At 39.7% G+C, this 15,790-nt stretch overlaps 1 protein-coding gene across 1 annotated transcript in view; it reads left to right on the top strand.

The window, feature by feature from the left end:
- mocos (molybdenum cofactor sulfurase) overlaps positions 1 to 15,407 on the top strand; it is a 542,026-nt gene extending 526,619 nt beyond the window's left edge. Inside the window, exons 11-15 of the mRNA XM_051935533.1 lie at positions 3,319 to 3,443; positions 11,839 to 11,944; positions 12,289 to 12,427; positions 13,001 to 13,105; positions 15,259 to 15,407. Of these exons, the coding sequence (XP_051791493.1) occupies positions 3,319 to 3,443; positions 11,839 to 11,944; positions 12,289 to 12,427; positions 13,001 to 13,105; positions 15,259 to 15,363 (580 nt within the window). The 3' untranslated portion in view covers positions 15,364 to 15,407. The remainder of the gene's footprint in view (positions 1 to 3,318; positions 3,444 to 11,838; positions 11,945 to 12,288; positions 12,428 to 13,000; positions 13,106 to 15,258) is intronic.
- Positions 15,408 to 15,790: the final 383 nt, after the last annotated feature.

Here is a 15,790-nt window from a genome sequence, read left to right as displayed (position 1 = left end):
CTTTTTTTTCTCACAATAATCTGAACTGACCCTGCGTCTTGAAATACCAAGGGTCAAGACAACAGTCAAAAGTAAAGGTTGTAATTGAGATTCAGGAATCCAGAAATCAGCCTTAGAACTGGGGCCTACTTCAAAATAAGCTAACTATGCTAAACTGAATGTTTAAACCACTGAGAGATAGTGAATACTGAAACAGTCATATATTTATAGTGTCACCGCTGCAACATTATTAAAGTAATAAACAAAATCACATGACACTCCAACAGTGTTACTTAATTAGTAAAAAGTAAGATGTTAGCCAAAATCAACCTTTCAGAACAAGATAAAAATAAGAAATGAGCATCTAAAATGTGATCGGCGGGTCTAAGAACTCAAAAACACAAAAACGTGCATAAAAACTAACATTATTAGATGTATCAATAAAAAAATATCAGAAAAAATGACTGATAGACACAAAAAGAAAGTAAATACATTTGAAAATAAGGATAGAGAGATGAGCCAGTGACATACAGACAAAGCTAATTTTACAGCTCCACTGCAGGTATTGCGGAAGGAACCCTTGCGGCAACCATGTATCAGGAGAGACTCAAAAATTCCCAGAATTGTTACAAAAACCCTTTATTATAAATGTTACAGCAATTCCCTTTTAGCCTTCTTCAAAATATTCTCCTTGGATTGTAATAAACGTCTTCCATTCCTGTACTCATCATTTACCATGTTTTGAGTCTCTCATGTTTTTTTCCTGTATTTTTTCCACAGTGGAAAATCCTCTTCCATTCAGTCTCAATTTCAATTTCAGGAACAAAAATGAAGTCACAATTAGCGAGATCTGGCAAATTCAGATGGTGCGAACAAACAACTTTTAGTTAAAAACTCTTTGACTGACAACGCAGTTTTAGGGGCACCACACCTCAGCAGTTCAAAGTAATGTCTCTGATTATCAGTCTGGCTATGGGGAACAAGCTCTTTTTGAAGAAGTTGGTCAATGTCGAGAAACACTTCATCATTGTCTCTTAAAACTCTGCCACGTTACCTTGAAGGAAAAAATTGCTGAAATCAACTGGACAATTGTAGAAACAGCAGAAATACTGTACACACTCAGCTCAGGATGATACCAATTAGCAGACTGATAGCAGATGTAATAGATAGCCCGGACCACAGACAGACACCACTCTGTTGTCACACAACACACCTTTATTCAACGTACTGGCACAGCACACAATAACCCACAGTGCTAACAATACCCTCACAGTACTCAATCCTTTCTTCCCTTGTTCCAACAAGCTCCACTCCTGTGCTTTCCTCCTAGCTCAGTCCACTGCCACCTGACTCCAGCCTCCAAGTTGTGGCAACTGTTTCCTTTTCTAGAGGACCCGGAAGTGCTCCAGCTGTTCCTTGATTAGCTTCCGGATACACTTCCGGGTGAGACAGCAGTCCTGCACAGCAGTCCATAAGCCCCCGGTGGTGTTTGTGAGCCACAGCAGGGTTGAACATCCCTGCTCTGTGGCAGTGTAGCAAACCCAGAGGGTTGTCCTCCGTCGTCCCAGCTGGGTCAGTATGCCGGCCACCCATTACACAGGATATTGTGGTATTGACCGTTATGAGAATTTCTGGGTCCTGTCTCATCTGTCAGGAATAGACTAGGAACCTGCAGCCTGTGATAGCTAGTGTGATTCTGGACCAATAACATCACTTGAAGAGCGGCCCACTGAATCACAGCTATGGGACGTACTCTCGACCTGCTAGAGACAGCAGAAGAGGAGAAAATGAAGAGCAAGCTAATGGCCAATATCGAGCAATGCTAAACATCCTCTCTATGACTCACTGACACTGACGACTTTCAGCCAATGAATAATTCAGCAGAAGTGTGTCTATCTATCTGTCCTTTAACCTAGGCCCATCCTCTCTGAGTCTGTTGGATGGCAGCATTGTTAATGCAGCAGTCCCATGATGGAGGGGCTGAAGACATGAAAGGGAGAGTCTCAGACAGAGGCATTACTTGCCCATTTATACTTTTGACCATTTACACTTTCGTCATTGTAACTGTCATTCTTCAGTGCTTACTGTGATTTTGTGCTGTGATTTCGTTTACCTTTTTTTTTTTGGTCCCTTTTTGCATGTGTTTGGGTTCTGCCTTTGCTTTGTGCTTTGGGAAAGTTTTGCTAAATGTTAAGAGGGAAGCACAGACCCAGTATTCTACAGCTTTATACATCACACTATCAGCCAGGAAATGTTCTGACCCCGTCCTCCTCCTCCTCTTCCTCATCTTCTCTTTCTTGTCAGCCCTCCATGATTGTACTCCTCATCTGGACAGAAGTTATTCTGGCACTTGGTGGATCTTGGTGGTTCTTTCTTTCTTTCTTTCTTTCTTTCTTTCTTTCTTTCTTTCTTTCTTTCTTTCTTTCTTTCTTTCTTTCTTTCTTTTCCTGTACTGGTGCCCCAACCTACTGCCCCTCTAAACAATTGTGTGCACATTTAAGGGATTTTCCACCACCTTGAAGACCCACTTTCATGTCCAGGTGCCCCTCTGTAACTCTTTTGGCTGCTTGTGCTCTCCTGGTGATGCTGTTACCCCATCAAACTCTTCCCTGTTGAGGGCCCCTTCAGAGTATATAAATCTGGCTGGACATGAGTTACTTTCTTAAAAAACACCTGCATAAGCAGTCATATTAGTAAAGCAAGACAGCTATCAGAGTGTTCACATGAATATAGTGAGTTAAGGTATACACCAAGATCAACAAGAAAGTCAGGAAAAACTATTAAAGCATAAGTTTGGTTATTTTCAAGTCAACGTTATTTCTTCATAATCAGTGTATATTTTAATTTGCTACATTAAATTGTGTTACAAAGTGAATCATTTTTTATCAATTTAAAAGAGCACTTTCCCAACACCTGTGTATACTGAAACTCTTCAGAGCCTGCGTCTCGCATCTGTAATGCAGCACTGCCATCTAGTGGTAACTGTTTTCTTGTTCCACCTTCCATAACTTTTACTGTACCTGAATTGATATCCTGCTAAACAAAATTTGATCATATTCAAATATTTTACTTCATAGGTTAAAATTTGAGCTGCCATTATTTTAAGAACTTTTCAGAAACTGTTCCTTACAATTCAAGAGGTTCAGTCAGATTTGTTTTAATAAAACATATTATACAGTAGATAATCATCTCAGTTCAGTGCTGAAAAGAGAAAGACAGATAATAGTAGATGAAAGAGCCATAACTGTGGCCTACTTGCTCCTTTCATTTTAAACTTAAAACGGTGGGCGTCTAACAGTTGAACTGCTTTTTCTTTCCCTTTGTTGTTCAATTTTGCAGAGTTAAAGCTCAGGATTGTGGGGATGAGGTGGCCAGCTGGCTTTCGTTGTTTCTTGGAAGGCAATGTCGTCTGTTAAAACAATGCAGAGATTTCGCGAGGAGTGCTTGGAAGACGCGTATGCAAGGTAACTGTCCTCACTGGATGTCATTGTGATGCCTCTTCATTCTCATCTTCCTAATATATTTGTCCCATTTTTGAGTGGCACTGCATATAAGTTCTGTAAACATCTTCCAAATGCTATGGACTTCCTTCAATCATTTTAGCTTTTATAAATTATTCATACATTTCAAGAGTGCTGTCCAAAACTGTACTCTTTGTAAAATATTCATGCATTTAGACATTGTTGGCAGAAATTACATCCACTCTGCTGGTATTCTGACCAAAATGATGGCTTTCAGATGCTATATTCTCTGTACCCATAAGCTAAAAGAAGCAAAGTGCTCTCTCTTACCCGGTGAGAGGCCAGATGGCAGACAGATACCAGCACTCAACAAGCCTCCGCAGACTAAATTCATTTTTTATAGTGGATCAGGGCAAAGTCTTTTTCAGCTCTTTTTAAGCACAATCAATCCTTATTTGGCAAAGCTCTCCCGAGGACTGCTCCCTACATAAATGAGGCTACACAAGGCACCCCTAAAATCTGTCTGACCTGATGTCCACTATCAATCCAGCTTTATTTTAGATTAAGAACTATCAAAGAGCCATTATTAACAAAATTACCTGCCAGTATGCATAACATATATAACGCCTTTTCAAGTGAGCATTATCAAAATATATAGAACAAAGATTTCAAAGACATGTGGGAATTCTTGAACCTGAACTTGTATTTTACATTGAGGTTTTGAAAATTTTTATTACAGAGCAATCAATGCATCCATCCATTTTCTACCTCGCTGAATCCGAACACAGGGTCACGGGGGTCTGCTGGAGCCAATCCCAGCCAACACAGGGCACAAGGCAGGAACCAGTCCCGGGCATGGTGCCAACCCACCGCAGGACACACACAAACACACCAAGCACACACTAGGGCCAATTTAGAATCGCCAGTCCACCTAACCTGCATGTCTTTGGAAGGAAACCGGAGCGCCCGGAGGAAACCCACGCAGACACGGGGAGAACATGCAAACTCCACGCAGGGAGGACCCGGGAAGTGAACCCAGGTCTCCTAACTGCGAGGCAGCAGCGCTACCACTGCGCCACCGTGCCACCAATCAATGCATTAGTAAACATTTTTTTAGTTTATATAGCACCTTATAAAGTGCACACTTTAAAAACATAACATGGTTAAAGGCAGTTTTGTAATGTTTTATATGGGATAACTACTATTGTGTGATACAGTAAGACCTCGATTATCCGTCACTCAATTAACTGTCAGTCTCCGTTAACCAAAAAAAAAGTGAAATTGAAATTGTACACGTCAGTACCTATGTATTGCTGTACTACTACTGCCGTGTGGTACGCTGCGAGCTGTGCACTTTGGAACAATTCTCCCTCGTACTAGCGTGTGGTGGTCTTCCCCAGCACCACGTGTCATGTCGTCTTTTGAAATCTCAATGTCAGTTATGTGCCTTCAGCTTTAGTAGCATTTCATAGCTTTTTTCTTTGTTATAATTAACCTACTATATATTGTGTGGACAACTGGGGTACTTACAGCCACCCTAACCCGACACAGAGCCCAACTTCAACACAGCATACGTTTATTTTCAGCTGGGGAAATGCTTCTTCCTCGCTCCACAAAGTACAGCACAGTTTAAAGCACAGTCAACACTTTTCTTTCCTTTCCTTCACTCGCCTCCATTCCTCCTCCAGCAAATTTCATCCTCTACCACCCGACTCTGACTCTCTGAATAGAGTGAAACGGCTCCTTTTAAGTTGGTCCTGGGAGTGTTCCGGATGGCTTAATTAATCAGACCTGGAATCATTCCCAGGTGAGGTGAAAGCCCGAAGTAGGGGTCTGCAGCATCCCCTGACGACCCCCATGGAACCCAACTGGGCTGTGCCAAACTCAAACTTCCTGCATTCCCTGCAGGAATCCATGGTGCCACAGCCGACCAGGAGGGCTGCCCTCTAATGTCCCGGGAGAGGTAGTGCCTTACAGATGCCCTCTCCCCTTGTCCTTCTATCCAGCTGGCATTCCAGCTGGGTAACGTCCTTGGCTGCCCATCACAATTGTTATGGCCGATAAACATATGCATGTGGTGTTCGAATTGTTACAAAAATTGAAATTATTGAACATTTACAAAATGGTGGAAGTGCTTCAAATATTGCTTCAATTTACAGAGTAAGAAGAACAACAGTGAATGATATAAAGTGTGATACCTTCAAAATTGAAAAACGTGTTGAAAATGGAAACCACTAATGGTAATGTTTATGTAATAATGTTAATGTTCTCCTGTATTGTAATTTTCTTTTTAAATTCTGTTATATTACGTTTTGTTATTATATTGTGACATGCAGACAGCTTCTGATGCACTATGGGGGAGTAGAAAGGGTGGAGTGTAAGTGATGGGACTGGGTGAGGGGACGTTTTGAGTACAGTTTGCAGTATAGAAAAAGACAAAACGTGAGTATCAAGAGATAAACTGATTGGTAGGGAAAGCTTTCTTTTATTGTTTTGGAGGTGTGCTCTGTAACCCAGATAATGGAGCATAAGACAAGGGGGCGTTTGTTATGGAACAAAGACTCCAATAAAATGTAGAAAGCTCCAGTGCCTCTGAGTTGTATTTGCTTATTACCCAGGTTGTTACAATATTATATGAATTAATTAATTTTGTTAATACTATATGATTTTTGATTAATATTTTTTTGTTTTTTAAATAAATATGACTATTCACTAAACTAATCTACTGTATATTATTTTTAAAATAACTGTTCTGTTATCTGTCTTTTCTCCTATCTGTCATGGCCCCCTTACAGATAATCGTGGTTTAACTGTATTATGTGCTCTATTCTGAATTTAAAAATGACCATAAAAGTTCAGTAGTCATAATTATGCTTTATGAAGCTTTGGAAATAATAACACCATTAACCTTTCCATTCTGATGTCAAGTAGGTAAGCATGTTAACCTATATATTTTCACACATGCATATCAGCAAATCAATTTCCAGGTTGATGTAGGCAAGAAATATTAAAAATTAGGCTGTCGTACAAAGGTAGTCTGTACTGTGAGGTAATCCAATACAGAAGAAGAAGGAGGACCTTCTCTGCGTTGCCATACTAGAGACACTCTTTTAAATGTTAAGGGACTCTGTACATAATGGGACAATAAACCTATAACATGCAGGAGTATTAGAAGTACAGTCACATATACAGAGCACGGTGCTTAATCCTTGCTTACATCTCCAAACATGTAACATGTTGCCACCCTACAGCACCATAGTAAACAAGAATTAGACATAACTTAATTCTATTTAACAATTCATAATTTGATTTTATGTAATACAAAACACAAATCTGCTTACTTGTTACCAGCCATTTCTATTTTATATAGCACCTTTAACAAAGCATCTAATGCAGTGTTGTAACTAGAATTTGATTGGTCCTAGTGCAAAAAACATAAATGAGGTCACCCTCACATGGAATTCAATTCAATGTAAAAATGACAAATGTCAAGAAGAAACGAAAATCATTGTACAAGTTCAACCATTATAATTATGCTTCATGAAGCTGTGGAAACAATAACACCATTAACCTTTTCATTCTGTAGGCATGCATGTCAAACTATATATTGTGACACATGAGCATCAAAGGATCACCTTCCGGGCTCATCAGAGGAATGTACCACCACTCCGGGACAAAAGGAGGCGCTGTCAGTAACAGTAGCATCTCCTTTTCCCTCCACAGTACCTAGAAGACACCCAGTGAGGTCAGCTGACCCCACCCTATCCGGTATGAGCTCTGTAAAACCTGAATGTCCCTGAAAGGAGGCATCTCATTTGAAACTGAGCAGACCACAGGAATGAGCTCCTCCCAAGACAGACCCACACAACCGAACTACTTAAGAGAAGCCAGAACGGCTATACCTTTGGTTTATTTTGATTTTCTATCTATCGTGCATTTTTTTTTTTGATGCTACAATTTGAACTAAATGCAGTAAGCAAGCTGGCGCCTCAGCATTTCTTTTGGACTTGCTCCTTGCCTCACTCTACCACAAAGTGGACTGACTGACTCACTCATTCATCAACAAAATCACTATTTCCCATTTAATTAAGAAGCTGAAAATTGGCAGGATGGTAATGAAGGGAAGTAGGTATCCGCTAAGAAAGGACATTCTGATATATCAGTAGTAGAAAAACTAAATATCTGAAAATCTGAAAAATGCTTTGACAGATTTGCTTTAAATTTGTCGATATTTTTTAATATTAGGTTAACGTACATGCTCTGTGCTGGGCTGAGAGTGTGCTTTTTACAAATGAAGGAAGGAGTAGAAGCAGTTGGCAGGCCCCGCAAATAGCACCACTAACCAAAAGAGTGAAGGGATGACTGAAGAAGGCATGGTGACCTGGACAGGTAAAAAGAGATGGGATAACTTTGTGAAATGGAAAAAGAATGTCCAGTGAAGCTCAAGGAAGATGCAAAGCTCAATGGTTACCAAGCACCTTTTTTGGCTGTTGACTACCAGCAATCTTAGATGTGTATTGGCTCTCGTCTTGGTTATTCGTTCTGCTACATCGACCTCCTGGCATGAAGTATCGAGCACCACAAACCATTTTCATATAAATGCATATTTGACCGGACCTGTGCAAAGTATAGAGTGCTGCAAAGTAGTGAAGCACAAACACATTAATATTAAGCTTATGCGAGGTTGAGCCATGGAGTATCAGGAGCCACGGGCGTATTACCAAAATATGAAAGGTGTGATAACAGCTGCACAGCTCTTCCAAACTGCTGCACAGGAGTGGCAGTAAGTGGCATGATAATGGCTCCACAGCTTAGAGAGAACATAGCTAATTAGTAATTTCAATTCAAAAGAATATAGTTTCCTGTAAAATTGTGTCTTGCTATGACAACAAACAAAAGCCAAGTCACTAGAAAAAGTAGGAACTGATCTAGTGCAGGAATGGTTTATTCATGGACAATTCTGTATTGCATGTTCAAGAGTAAGCACCTCCAGTGACCTAATAATATTATTTTTACTTATTATATGACTTAAAGCATTTATACAGGGTGACTTACAATGTTTGAGATACAATTTGTCACATTTCTTGTGTTTTTCTAGTTGGAGCAAAGGCAGGTGAAGTAACTTGATCAAGGTCACACAGTCAGTGGCAGGATTTGAAACTAAAACCTCAAGGTTTCAAGTCCTATGTCCAAAGCCTTAAGCACTACACCACACTGCTTGGCAATAATATTAACCCCTAGTAAAATAAAAACCTACAAATATTGTGTTGTGAGAAGCTTTTAGTTACTTACTTGGTACTTCTGGTACACATGATTAACCAATGGCACTGTAAGAATATGCTAGTAATAAATAAGAATCAAAAAACCAAGAGTCATACTGCAAACCTTCACTTAGCCAATCAAATTGCACACATCCAGTAAAACTTGGCAGCCGTTGCATCATACGTCGGTTATGTTGCATAACAAACCCAGTCATTTGTATCTTTCTCAGAACACCCATTGCAAGGCATACCTCATGCTTTATTTTCATTAACGTACGAGGGATGGTGCAAAATTCCTGGAATTGTTAAAAAAAACTTTATGATAAAACCTACAGCAAGAAAATGGTGTATGACACTCCCAATACCTTTGCAAAAGGATAAAGGTTCAGGTCTTTAGAGTCTTGGTGCTTCTTGTTTTGCCATATGGTTGTGAGACATGGACGTTATCCAGTGACCTGAGATGAAGACTGGACTCCTTTTGTACTGTGTCTCTTTGGAGAATCTTTGGGTGCTGCTGGTTTGACTTTGTACTGCATGAGCAGTTGTTAATGGAGCCCCAAATGAGGCATATTACCTGCATTGTTAGGGAGCATCAGTTACGGCACTACGGCCATGTGGCGCGTTTCCCCAAGAGTGATCCGGCTCACAGGATCATTATTGTTGAGGACCCGAGTGGCTTGACCAGGCAATGGGGATGCCCACGTAACACCTGGCCGCGGCAGATAGATGGTCACTTCCAAAAGGTGGGACTGAGCCATGTGTCTGCCCTGGGGGAGTTGCCAAATGGATTCCCCAGCTGTTTCATCATGAAGCGGGAGTGGCAACACGCTATACCAGTGCATGCTCCCCAACCAACCTGACCTGACTTGACATTACAACAATTCCTTTTTAGTCACCTTCAAAATCCTCTCCTTGAGATACAGTCCATTTGTCCTAGCACTTCTCTCACTCCTGTCAACATTTCCTGCACTCGTCTTTTCTTATTGTGTCTAGGGCCTCCTGTGTTTTTTCCTGGATTTCTTCCACAGTAGCAAATCTTCTTCAAAATTTCAATTTTGGGAACAAAAAGAAGTTACAGGGAACAAGATCTGGCAAATACCATGGGGTGCAAAGTAACAACCATATTATTTGGGTCAAAAACTCTTTGACTGACAACATAGTGTGTTATGGTGCAAAATACAGATTTAGGTACATCACATCTCAGGACATTTTTTTTCCTGATGCTTTCCCACGGACTCCTTAGCAGTTCAATGTAATGTAACAGATTTAACAGTCTGTCTACATGAGCAAACACATTATGGGCAAGTTCATCATTGTGAAAAAAACACAATCATCCTTGATTCTTGAAATTCTGCCATGTAGGCTTGGAGAAAAACAATTGCCCAAGTCATCCTTTGCGATTGTAGAATAAGTTTACACTTGATCATCTCAGCACGATGCCACACAGTAGACTGATTGACCAATCTGTAAGCATATGAAACCTAGCAACATATTCAATAACTACACCCTACTCCTGTGCTATTGATCAATTGCAGGAATTTTTGGGTTCCCCCTCATACACTATGGTTAAGATTAGGGTTGGGGGAGAGTTTTCTTATTCGGGAGTAATGGCAACTGTCAAGTAGGCATGTCGTAAACTGGAAGTGTCATGTGGATGACTATTTTTCAGGAAGTGACACTATCTAGTAGTGCAGCGGGCCACAACCACACCCTTCTTAAATTTTTCACATGTGACATAAACATGCAGTTTGATTGGCTGTCTGGCACAGCTCCAGATTCACAGAGCTGTGTATTTCTACAGATAGACCCTTCTGGAAAAAGCAGAAAAGCAGTCACCATGCGCTTCCCCCACTCCAATGGGTCCCGGTACTTCTGCCTGCACTCCCTATAATTAAAACCACTGAGCTAATTACAATATCATCACACTTTACATACATATATTCTCAATACTCCTTCTGAGGTCAGAGCCTATCCTCAATAGTATCATCTTTTCACTATGTTATATCTGTTAAAGCAAGTACTGTCACCTTTTAGTCAATAACTTTTTATTTTATACAGAGCACTTCATTGACAGATGCTACTAATGATACAAGGGAGATTCAAAACGTAAAGGCAACTTACCTTTCCTTTAATACCTGTAACTGTGGGCTGATAAACAGAACAGTTTGATCACTTCTCCACATAGTCTCCCTGCAGGTTGATGCATGTCTTGTATCGTTCCACTAACTTTTTCATTCCTTGGAAGAAGAATCTTTTAGGCTACTCCCAAATCCAACTCTACACCATGTCCTTAACCTCAACATCAGAGGTGAACCTTTAATGGCGTAGAGCCTCTTTAAGTGGACCAAAGATGTAATAGTCACATGGTGTTTGATCAGAGCTGTAAGGGGATATAGAAGACATTCAAACCAAAGCTATTGTATTGCCTCCACTGTTGTAGTCTCTGCATGGAGATGTGTGTTTACACGGAGTAACAAGACTGTTGAACTGCAGGTTTTAGTTTCTGTCTGAATAAAGCACAGTACATTGTACTGCTCGCCGAGGTTTGTCTGTGTTTCTGAGTAGGATTAAGGTGACAGTTAAAGGTGAGGTTTTTAAGACAGTTTTAAGAGCAGCAATGATGTATGGAGCTGAGACATGGTCAGTAAAAGGGAGTGCAGAAGAAGAAGGTAAATATGGCGGAAATGAGAATGTTCAATAGATGTGTGGAAATCCACAATAGGACAAATAGGTAATTTGACTATTATGATCTAAAGGCACTATAAAATGTTCATAGTAGCTGTTAAAATAATACCCACTGGTGTTTTTCACGAGGTTATTCATCGTATTTGTGTTGTACATTGTTGAGCTTTGTTGTGTACTCTAAATTTTTGCAGTGCGGCAACATTTTATTGTATTTTTGAACCAGCTAGGAGGCCAACTAAATAATTAAAACAGGTTTTCTTACAAAAATAACTTTTTAAATAATTTACCAATGCAATAACTTGAAAGAGTATATTTAATAATGTCATTTTCATAACGTACCAAATGCATCTGGGAGATGGCAGGCTGTTTGAAGAAGAGCTGTTTTTCTGTAGGACATGTCATTCTGTAGGACGTGATCACCTCACAAAGTGGTATTGTTGTGCCCCCTGCAGGTCAGTCAGCCAGCCAACCAGCACACCTTTCTCTGGCTAATGAAGCCCAATACCTGCTGATCAACAGGGCAAGTGTACTGCATCTCCAGCATGAGATAAGTAAAAGGTAAGCAATTATAATGTTCAAAAAAGAGCCAGCCATAGAACTTCACCATGCAGCTGTTCTTATATAGACGGCTGCAGTGAGCATTATGGATATTATGAACAGATATTGATCATTTACGTCATTAAGCAGTATACAGACTACCTGATGAGTCCATTGTCTATGTTGTATTGGGTGGGGAGTCAGGGAGCAGAACTTTCCTTTCATGATTTAAGGACTTATGAAGGAATAGAGTGACAACTGAGCTGCAAAGCTAGGTAAGACTTGGTGAGAGATGCTGGCATGCACAGTGCTATAACATCTTGATACATAATGCAACACTGACATTCTCTTTCTCCACTTTGTAGAAACGAGTGCACCCCTGGACAGACACCCAGTATGGAACAACTAATTGCTCGGTTCCGTGCCAATTTTGTCATTCAAGGTGTTGAGCCATTCGAAGAGGACAAGTGGACTGATGTGAAGATTGGTGAAACTTCTTTTCAGGTGGAGTATCCACAGTCTTCAGAGTCTAACATGACTACAAATCCTGATTTGAACTGTGTTTTTTACTCCAACCCAGCAGCTTCATGTGAAAGCAAATATAGCACTGCACATTTCAATGTTTTGTTCTTGCGAGTCATCACTGGGACTCATAGGTTTAACTGTCAAGTGCCTTAGTGGTAGTGTGTTTTTATTTAGCATCATTGGGGTAGCAAACCAGGCCACTTAAATTTACTTTTAACGTACGTGAAAGCATTCTTACAAGGAAGAATTTTTCTGTAATTGTTTTTTTATCTATGTCAAAAACAAATAGTAAGAATTTCACTGAACTCTGTACGTTACAATAAATGACCTTTAAGCATTTTTTAAAGATCAGCAATAAGTATGCATGCATATATGTATATATACAGTCAAAGTGCATAGATAGATAGATAGATAGATAGATAGATAGATAGATAGATAGATAGATAGATAGATAGATAGATAGATAGATAGATAGATAGATAGATAGATAGATAGATTTGAGAGGTACTATATTAGATAAATACTTAATTATATCATTTTCAATTTACCAAGGTTGTAGGGCAATGCACTCGGTGTCAAATGATCTGCATTGACCAATCAAGTGGAACCAAAAATCAAGAACTTCTGCAAAGCCTGTCTAGCTGCCGTGATGGAAAGGTAAAGTCATTTTTGTGATAATGAGTCACATCTTACCATTCAGTGAGACAGTATGAGTCTCATGTGGTGCAGAAGACTGGCAAAATACAGTACACTAAATATCTGGATTCTCCTAGTTATCTTCATGAAGTTTTATGTAGTGGAACCATTATAGACAAAATATGTCAACCATGTTGTTATAACCTAGTTTTTAAATTGAAGGTTTACATTTACTATCATTGACTTTTGACAAAATGCCCAAAAAAGGTGTGATAATTTCTGTACGCTGTATATGAGGGGGTACCCAAAAAATAACCAGAATCTGTACCTGGACTTAGACTTAGTTGCGAATTTCGCCTCTAGTTGTGGCATATTTGCAGTATTCTGTGGCAGTCTGCCAAGTGGTGTTGCTCTGTATTGTTTCTATGACATTCCATGTCAGTTTTTCTTGGTGTTTATTAAAGGTGTTCTACGATTTTTGTGATGGGTGATCACAAAGAGCAGTGAGTCTGCATTAAATTTTGTTTTCTGTTAGGGAAAACAGCTGCTGAAGCTGTAGTGATTGCTTTTAAACAGAAAGCTTTAAGTAAAACAGAGGTCTGTGAGTGGTTTTTGTGTTTCAAACGAGGGGAAATATCACTTGAAGACCAACCAAGATCTGGCCGACCGTCCACAATTAAAAATGATGAAAATCTTGAAAAAGTTTGCAATGCAGTTTATGGACATCGTCGTGGGACTATTGAAGAGATTTCTGAATTGACTTGTGTGTCTTGGAGTTCTTGCTACCTTCCCTACTCACCTTATTTTGCTCCGTGTGACATTTTCTTGTTCCTGTATATGAAAAAAGAACTCAAAGGAAAGCGTTTTGTACCGTGGATTAAGACAAAGAAAAATCGCTGCAGGTCTTGGACTACATTCCTCTTCAGCAATTCCAAAAATGTTTCCCCCACTGGGAAAACTGTTGGGACAAGTGCAGCCACAAAGAGAGTAAAGTTTCAGTAAAATAAAAATTATGAAAACAATTTTTGTTTCAATTCCGGTTATTTTTGGGTACCCCCTCGTATTTACACAGACTGTCTGCTACAATGATTTAGGTGAAGACCCAATCACATTTTAGTAGAGCATGAAGTCATTCATTCAGGAATCCAGAAGATTCAGAACTTGTTCTCAAAGCTCTATACATTGACACATAAGAGATGACATCTGTTTGATTTTGTTGCCAGCTTAAATGAGGGAAATTAAAGCAGTCTAAAATTTAGCCAAACTGAACCTTACAAGAGTAAAACCAAGTAGACCTGAACAGCCCACCATTGAAAACAGGGCATATGGTAATGCTGGCATGGCACAGGGCATGCCTCTGGTATGAACTCTCAGTAGATCACTTGAGAAGTGGATTCTGGTTTGCATGGAGCCTCTTTAAATATCTAAACCTAAACTGATCAATCTTAGTGTTTTCATGAAAACCACCAGAAGAGGGCACTTTACACAAACAAAATTACAGCTGAGTACAACTCACAAGACTGCAGGCACTGAAATTAAAATGTCCTGAGGATAGGGTGTTGCCAGAAATGGCTCTGGCTATCATCAGCAAGTACCAGAAGAGTTAATTAATTTATGCATTGTTCAATCAGAACAAGTCAAATGCTCAATTACCTTTCCTGATGCATCTCTGCATGCTCAGTAAGCTGCAGCAAAATTATGACAGTGTTTTCTCATTCAAGTACAAGAACATGACATGCATATCTACAACTGACCTCTGAATATCCACTACCTATGCATCTACACAGTAGCTGGTCTTTGTTGCTCATACTGTTACCCGTTTTGTGTCCAGCTTCATCTCAGACAGTATGTATCTGTGTGTGGTGGATTTTACATTTACATTCAGGAGAACTGAGGTAATCTGAAAGTTATGGTTTGTTGACAACCTACTGGAAACCTAGTTGAGACACTAAGCCTGGCCCCAGATAGATCACAGATGAACATCTCCCTTTAAACCCACCTGCCATGATTCAAAGTTGACTACTGGGGCAGAAGCTTCTCTTGCTACACAAAACTATGGCTATCATCTTGATGCTCAATACCAAAAATGCACTTTCACTTCAGCCTATGAATGGATTATTTAAAAATGATAAATGGTTTCATCCACTCACTAACATGTCTTTTTATTTTTACAGATTGCTTTTGGAGTGTATCTTCTCCAAAACAAATTGGAGTCTGATATGGATTCACAAGGCCTTTCGGTTGGATGCCCTGTATTTTCCAAAGTTCAAGTGAACTAATTTTCTTTGTGCTTTCTCAATAAATAAATCAAGCTTTATTATTACCAACTGCCAACTTACTTAAAGAATGCCTTTTCTAGAGAGTCCTAAAATAAAATGTTTTCCACATCATTCATGTTTTAGGGTTGAATTTAAAAATGATGCCCACCACCAACTGTTTTATGCATTTTTCTGTGTTTATTTTATACTTTGTTTCTCCTGGGGAGTCCAATCAAAAAGGCCTCTATATATTTGTAACTCTTTCTGAACCAGTTGTTTTTCCAATAAAGAGCTGCAGATGTCTGGGAGAATGCCATGCAAGATAAGAGCCAGCTTTGGAGGGGCACACCTTCATGAAAGGACATACTGACTCATGCTTCTACACGTTCTCATATAAGGCCCATTCAGAGTTTAGAGGTAACTGAACAGACCCAATTTTAGGATGATG

The sequence above is a fragment of the Erpetoichthys calabaricus genome, chromosome 13, assembly GCF_900747795.2.
Source record: "Erpetoichthys calabaricus chromosome 13, fErpCal1.3, whole genome shotgun sequence".
NCBI lineage: Eukaryota > Metazoa > Chordata > Cladistia > Polypteriformes > Polypteridae > Erpetoichthys > Erpetoichthys calabaricus.
Note: the sequence above shows the minus strand (reverse complement) of the source record. Positions and strands in the feature narration are given on the sequence as shown.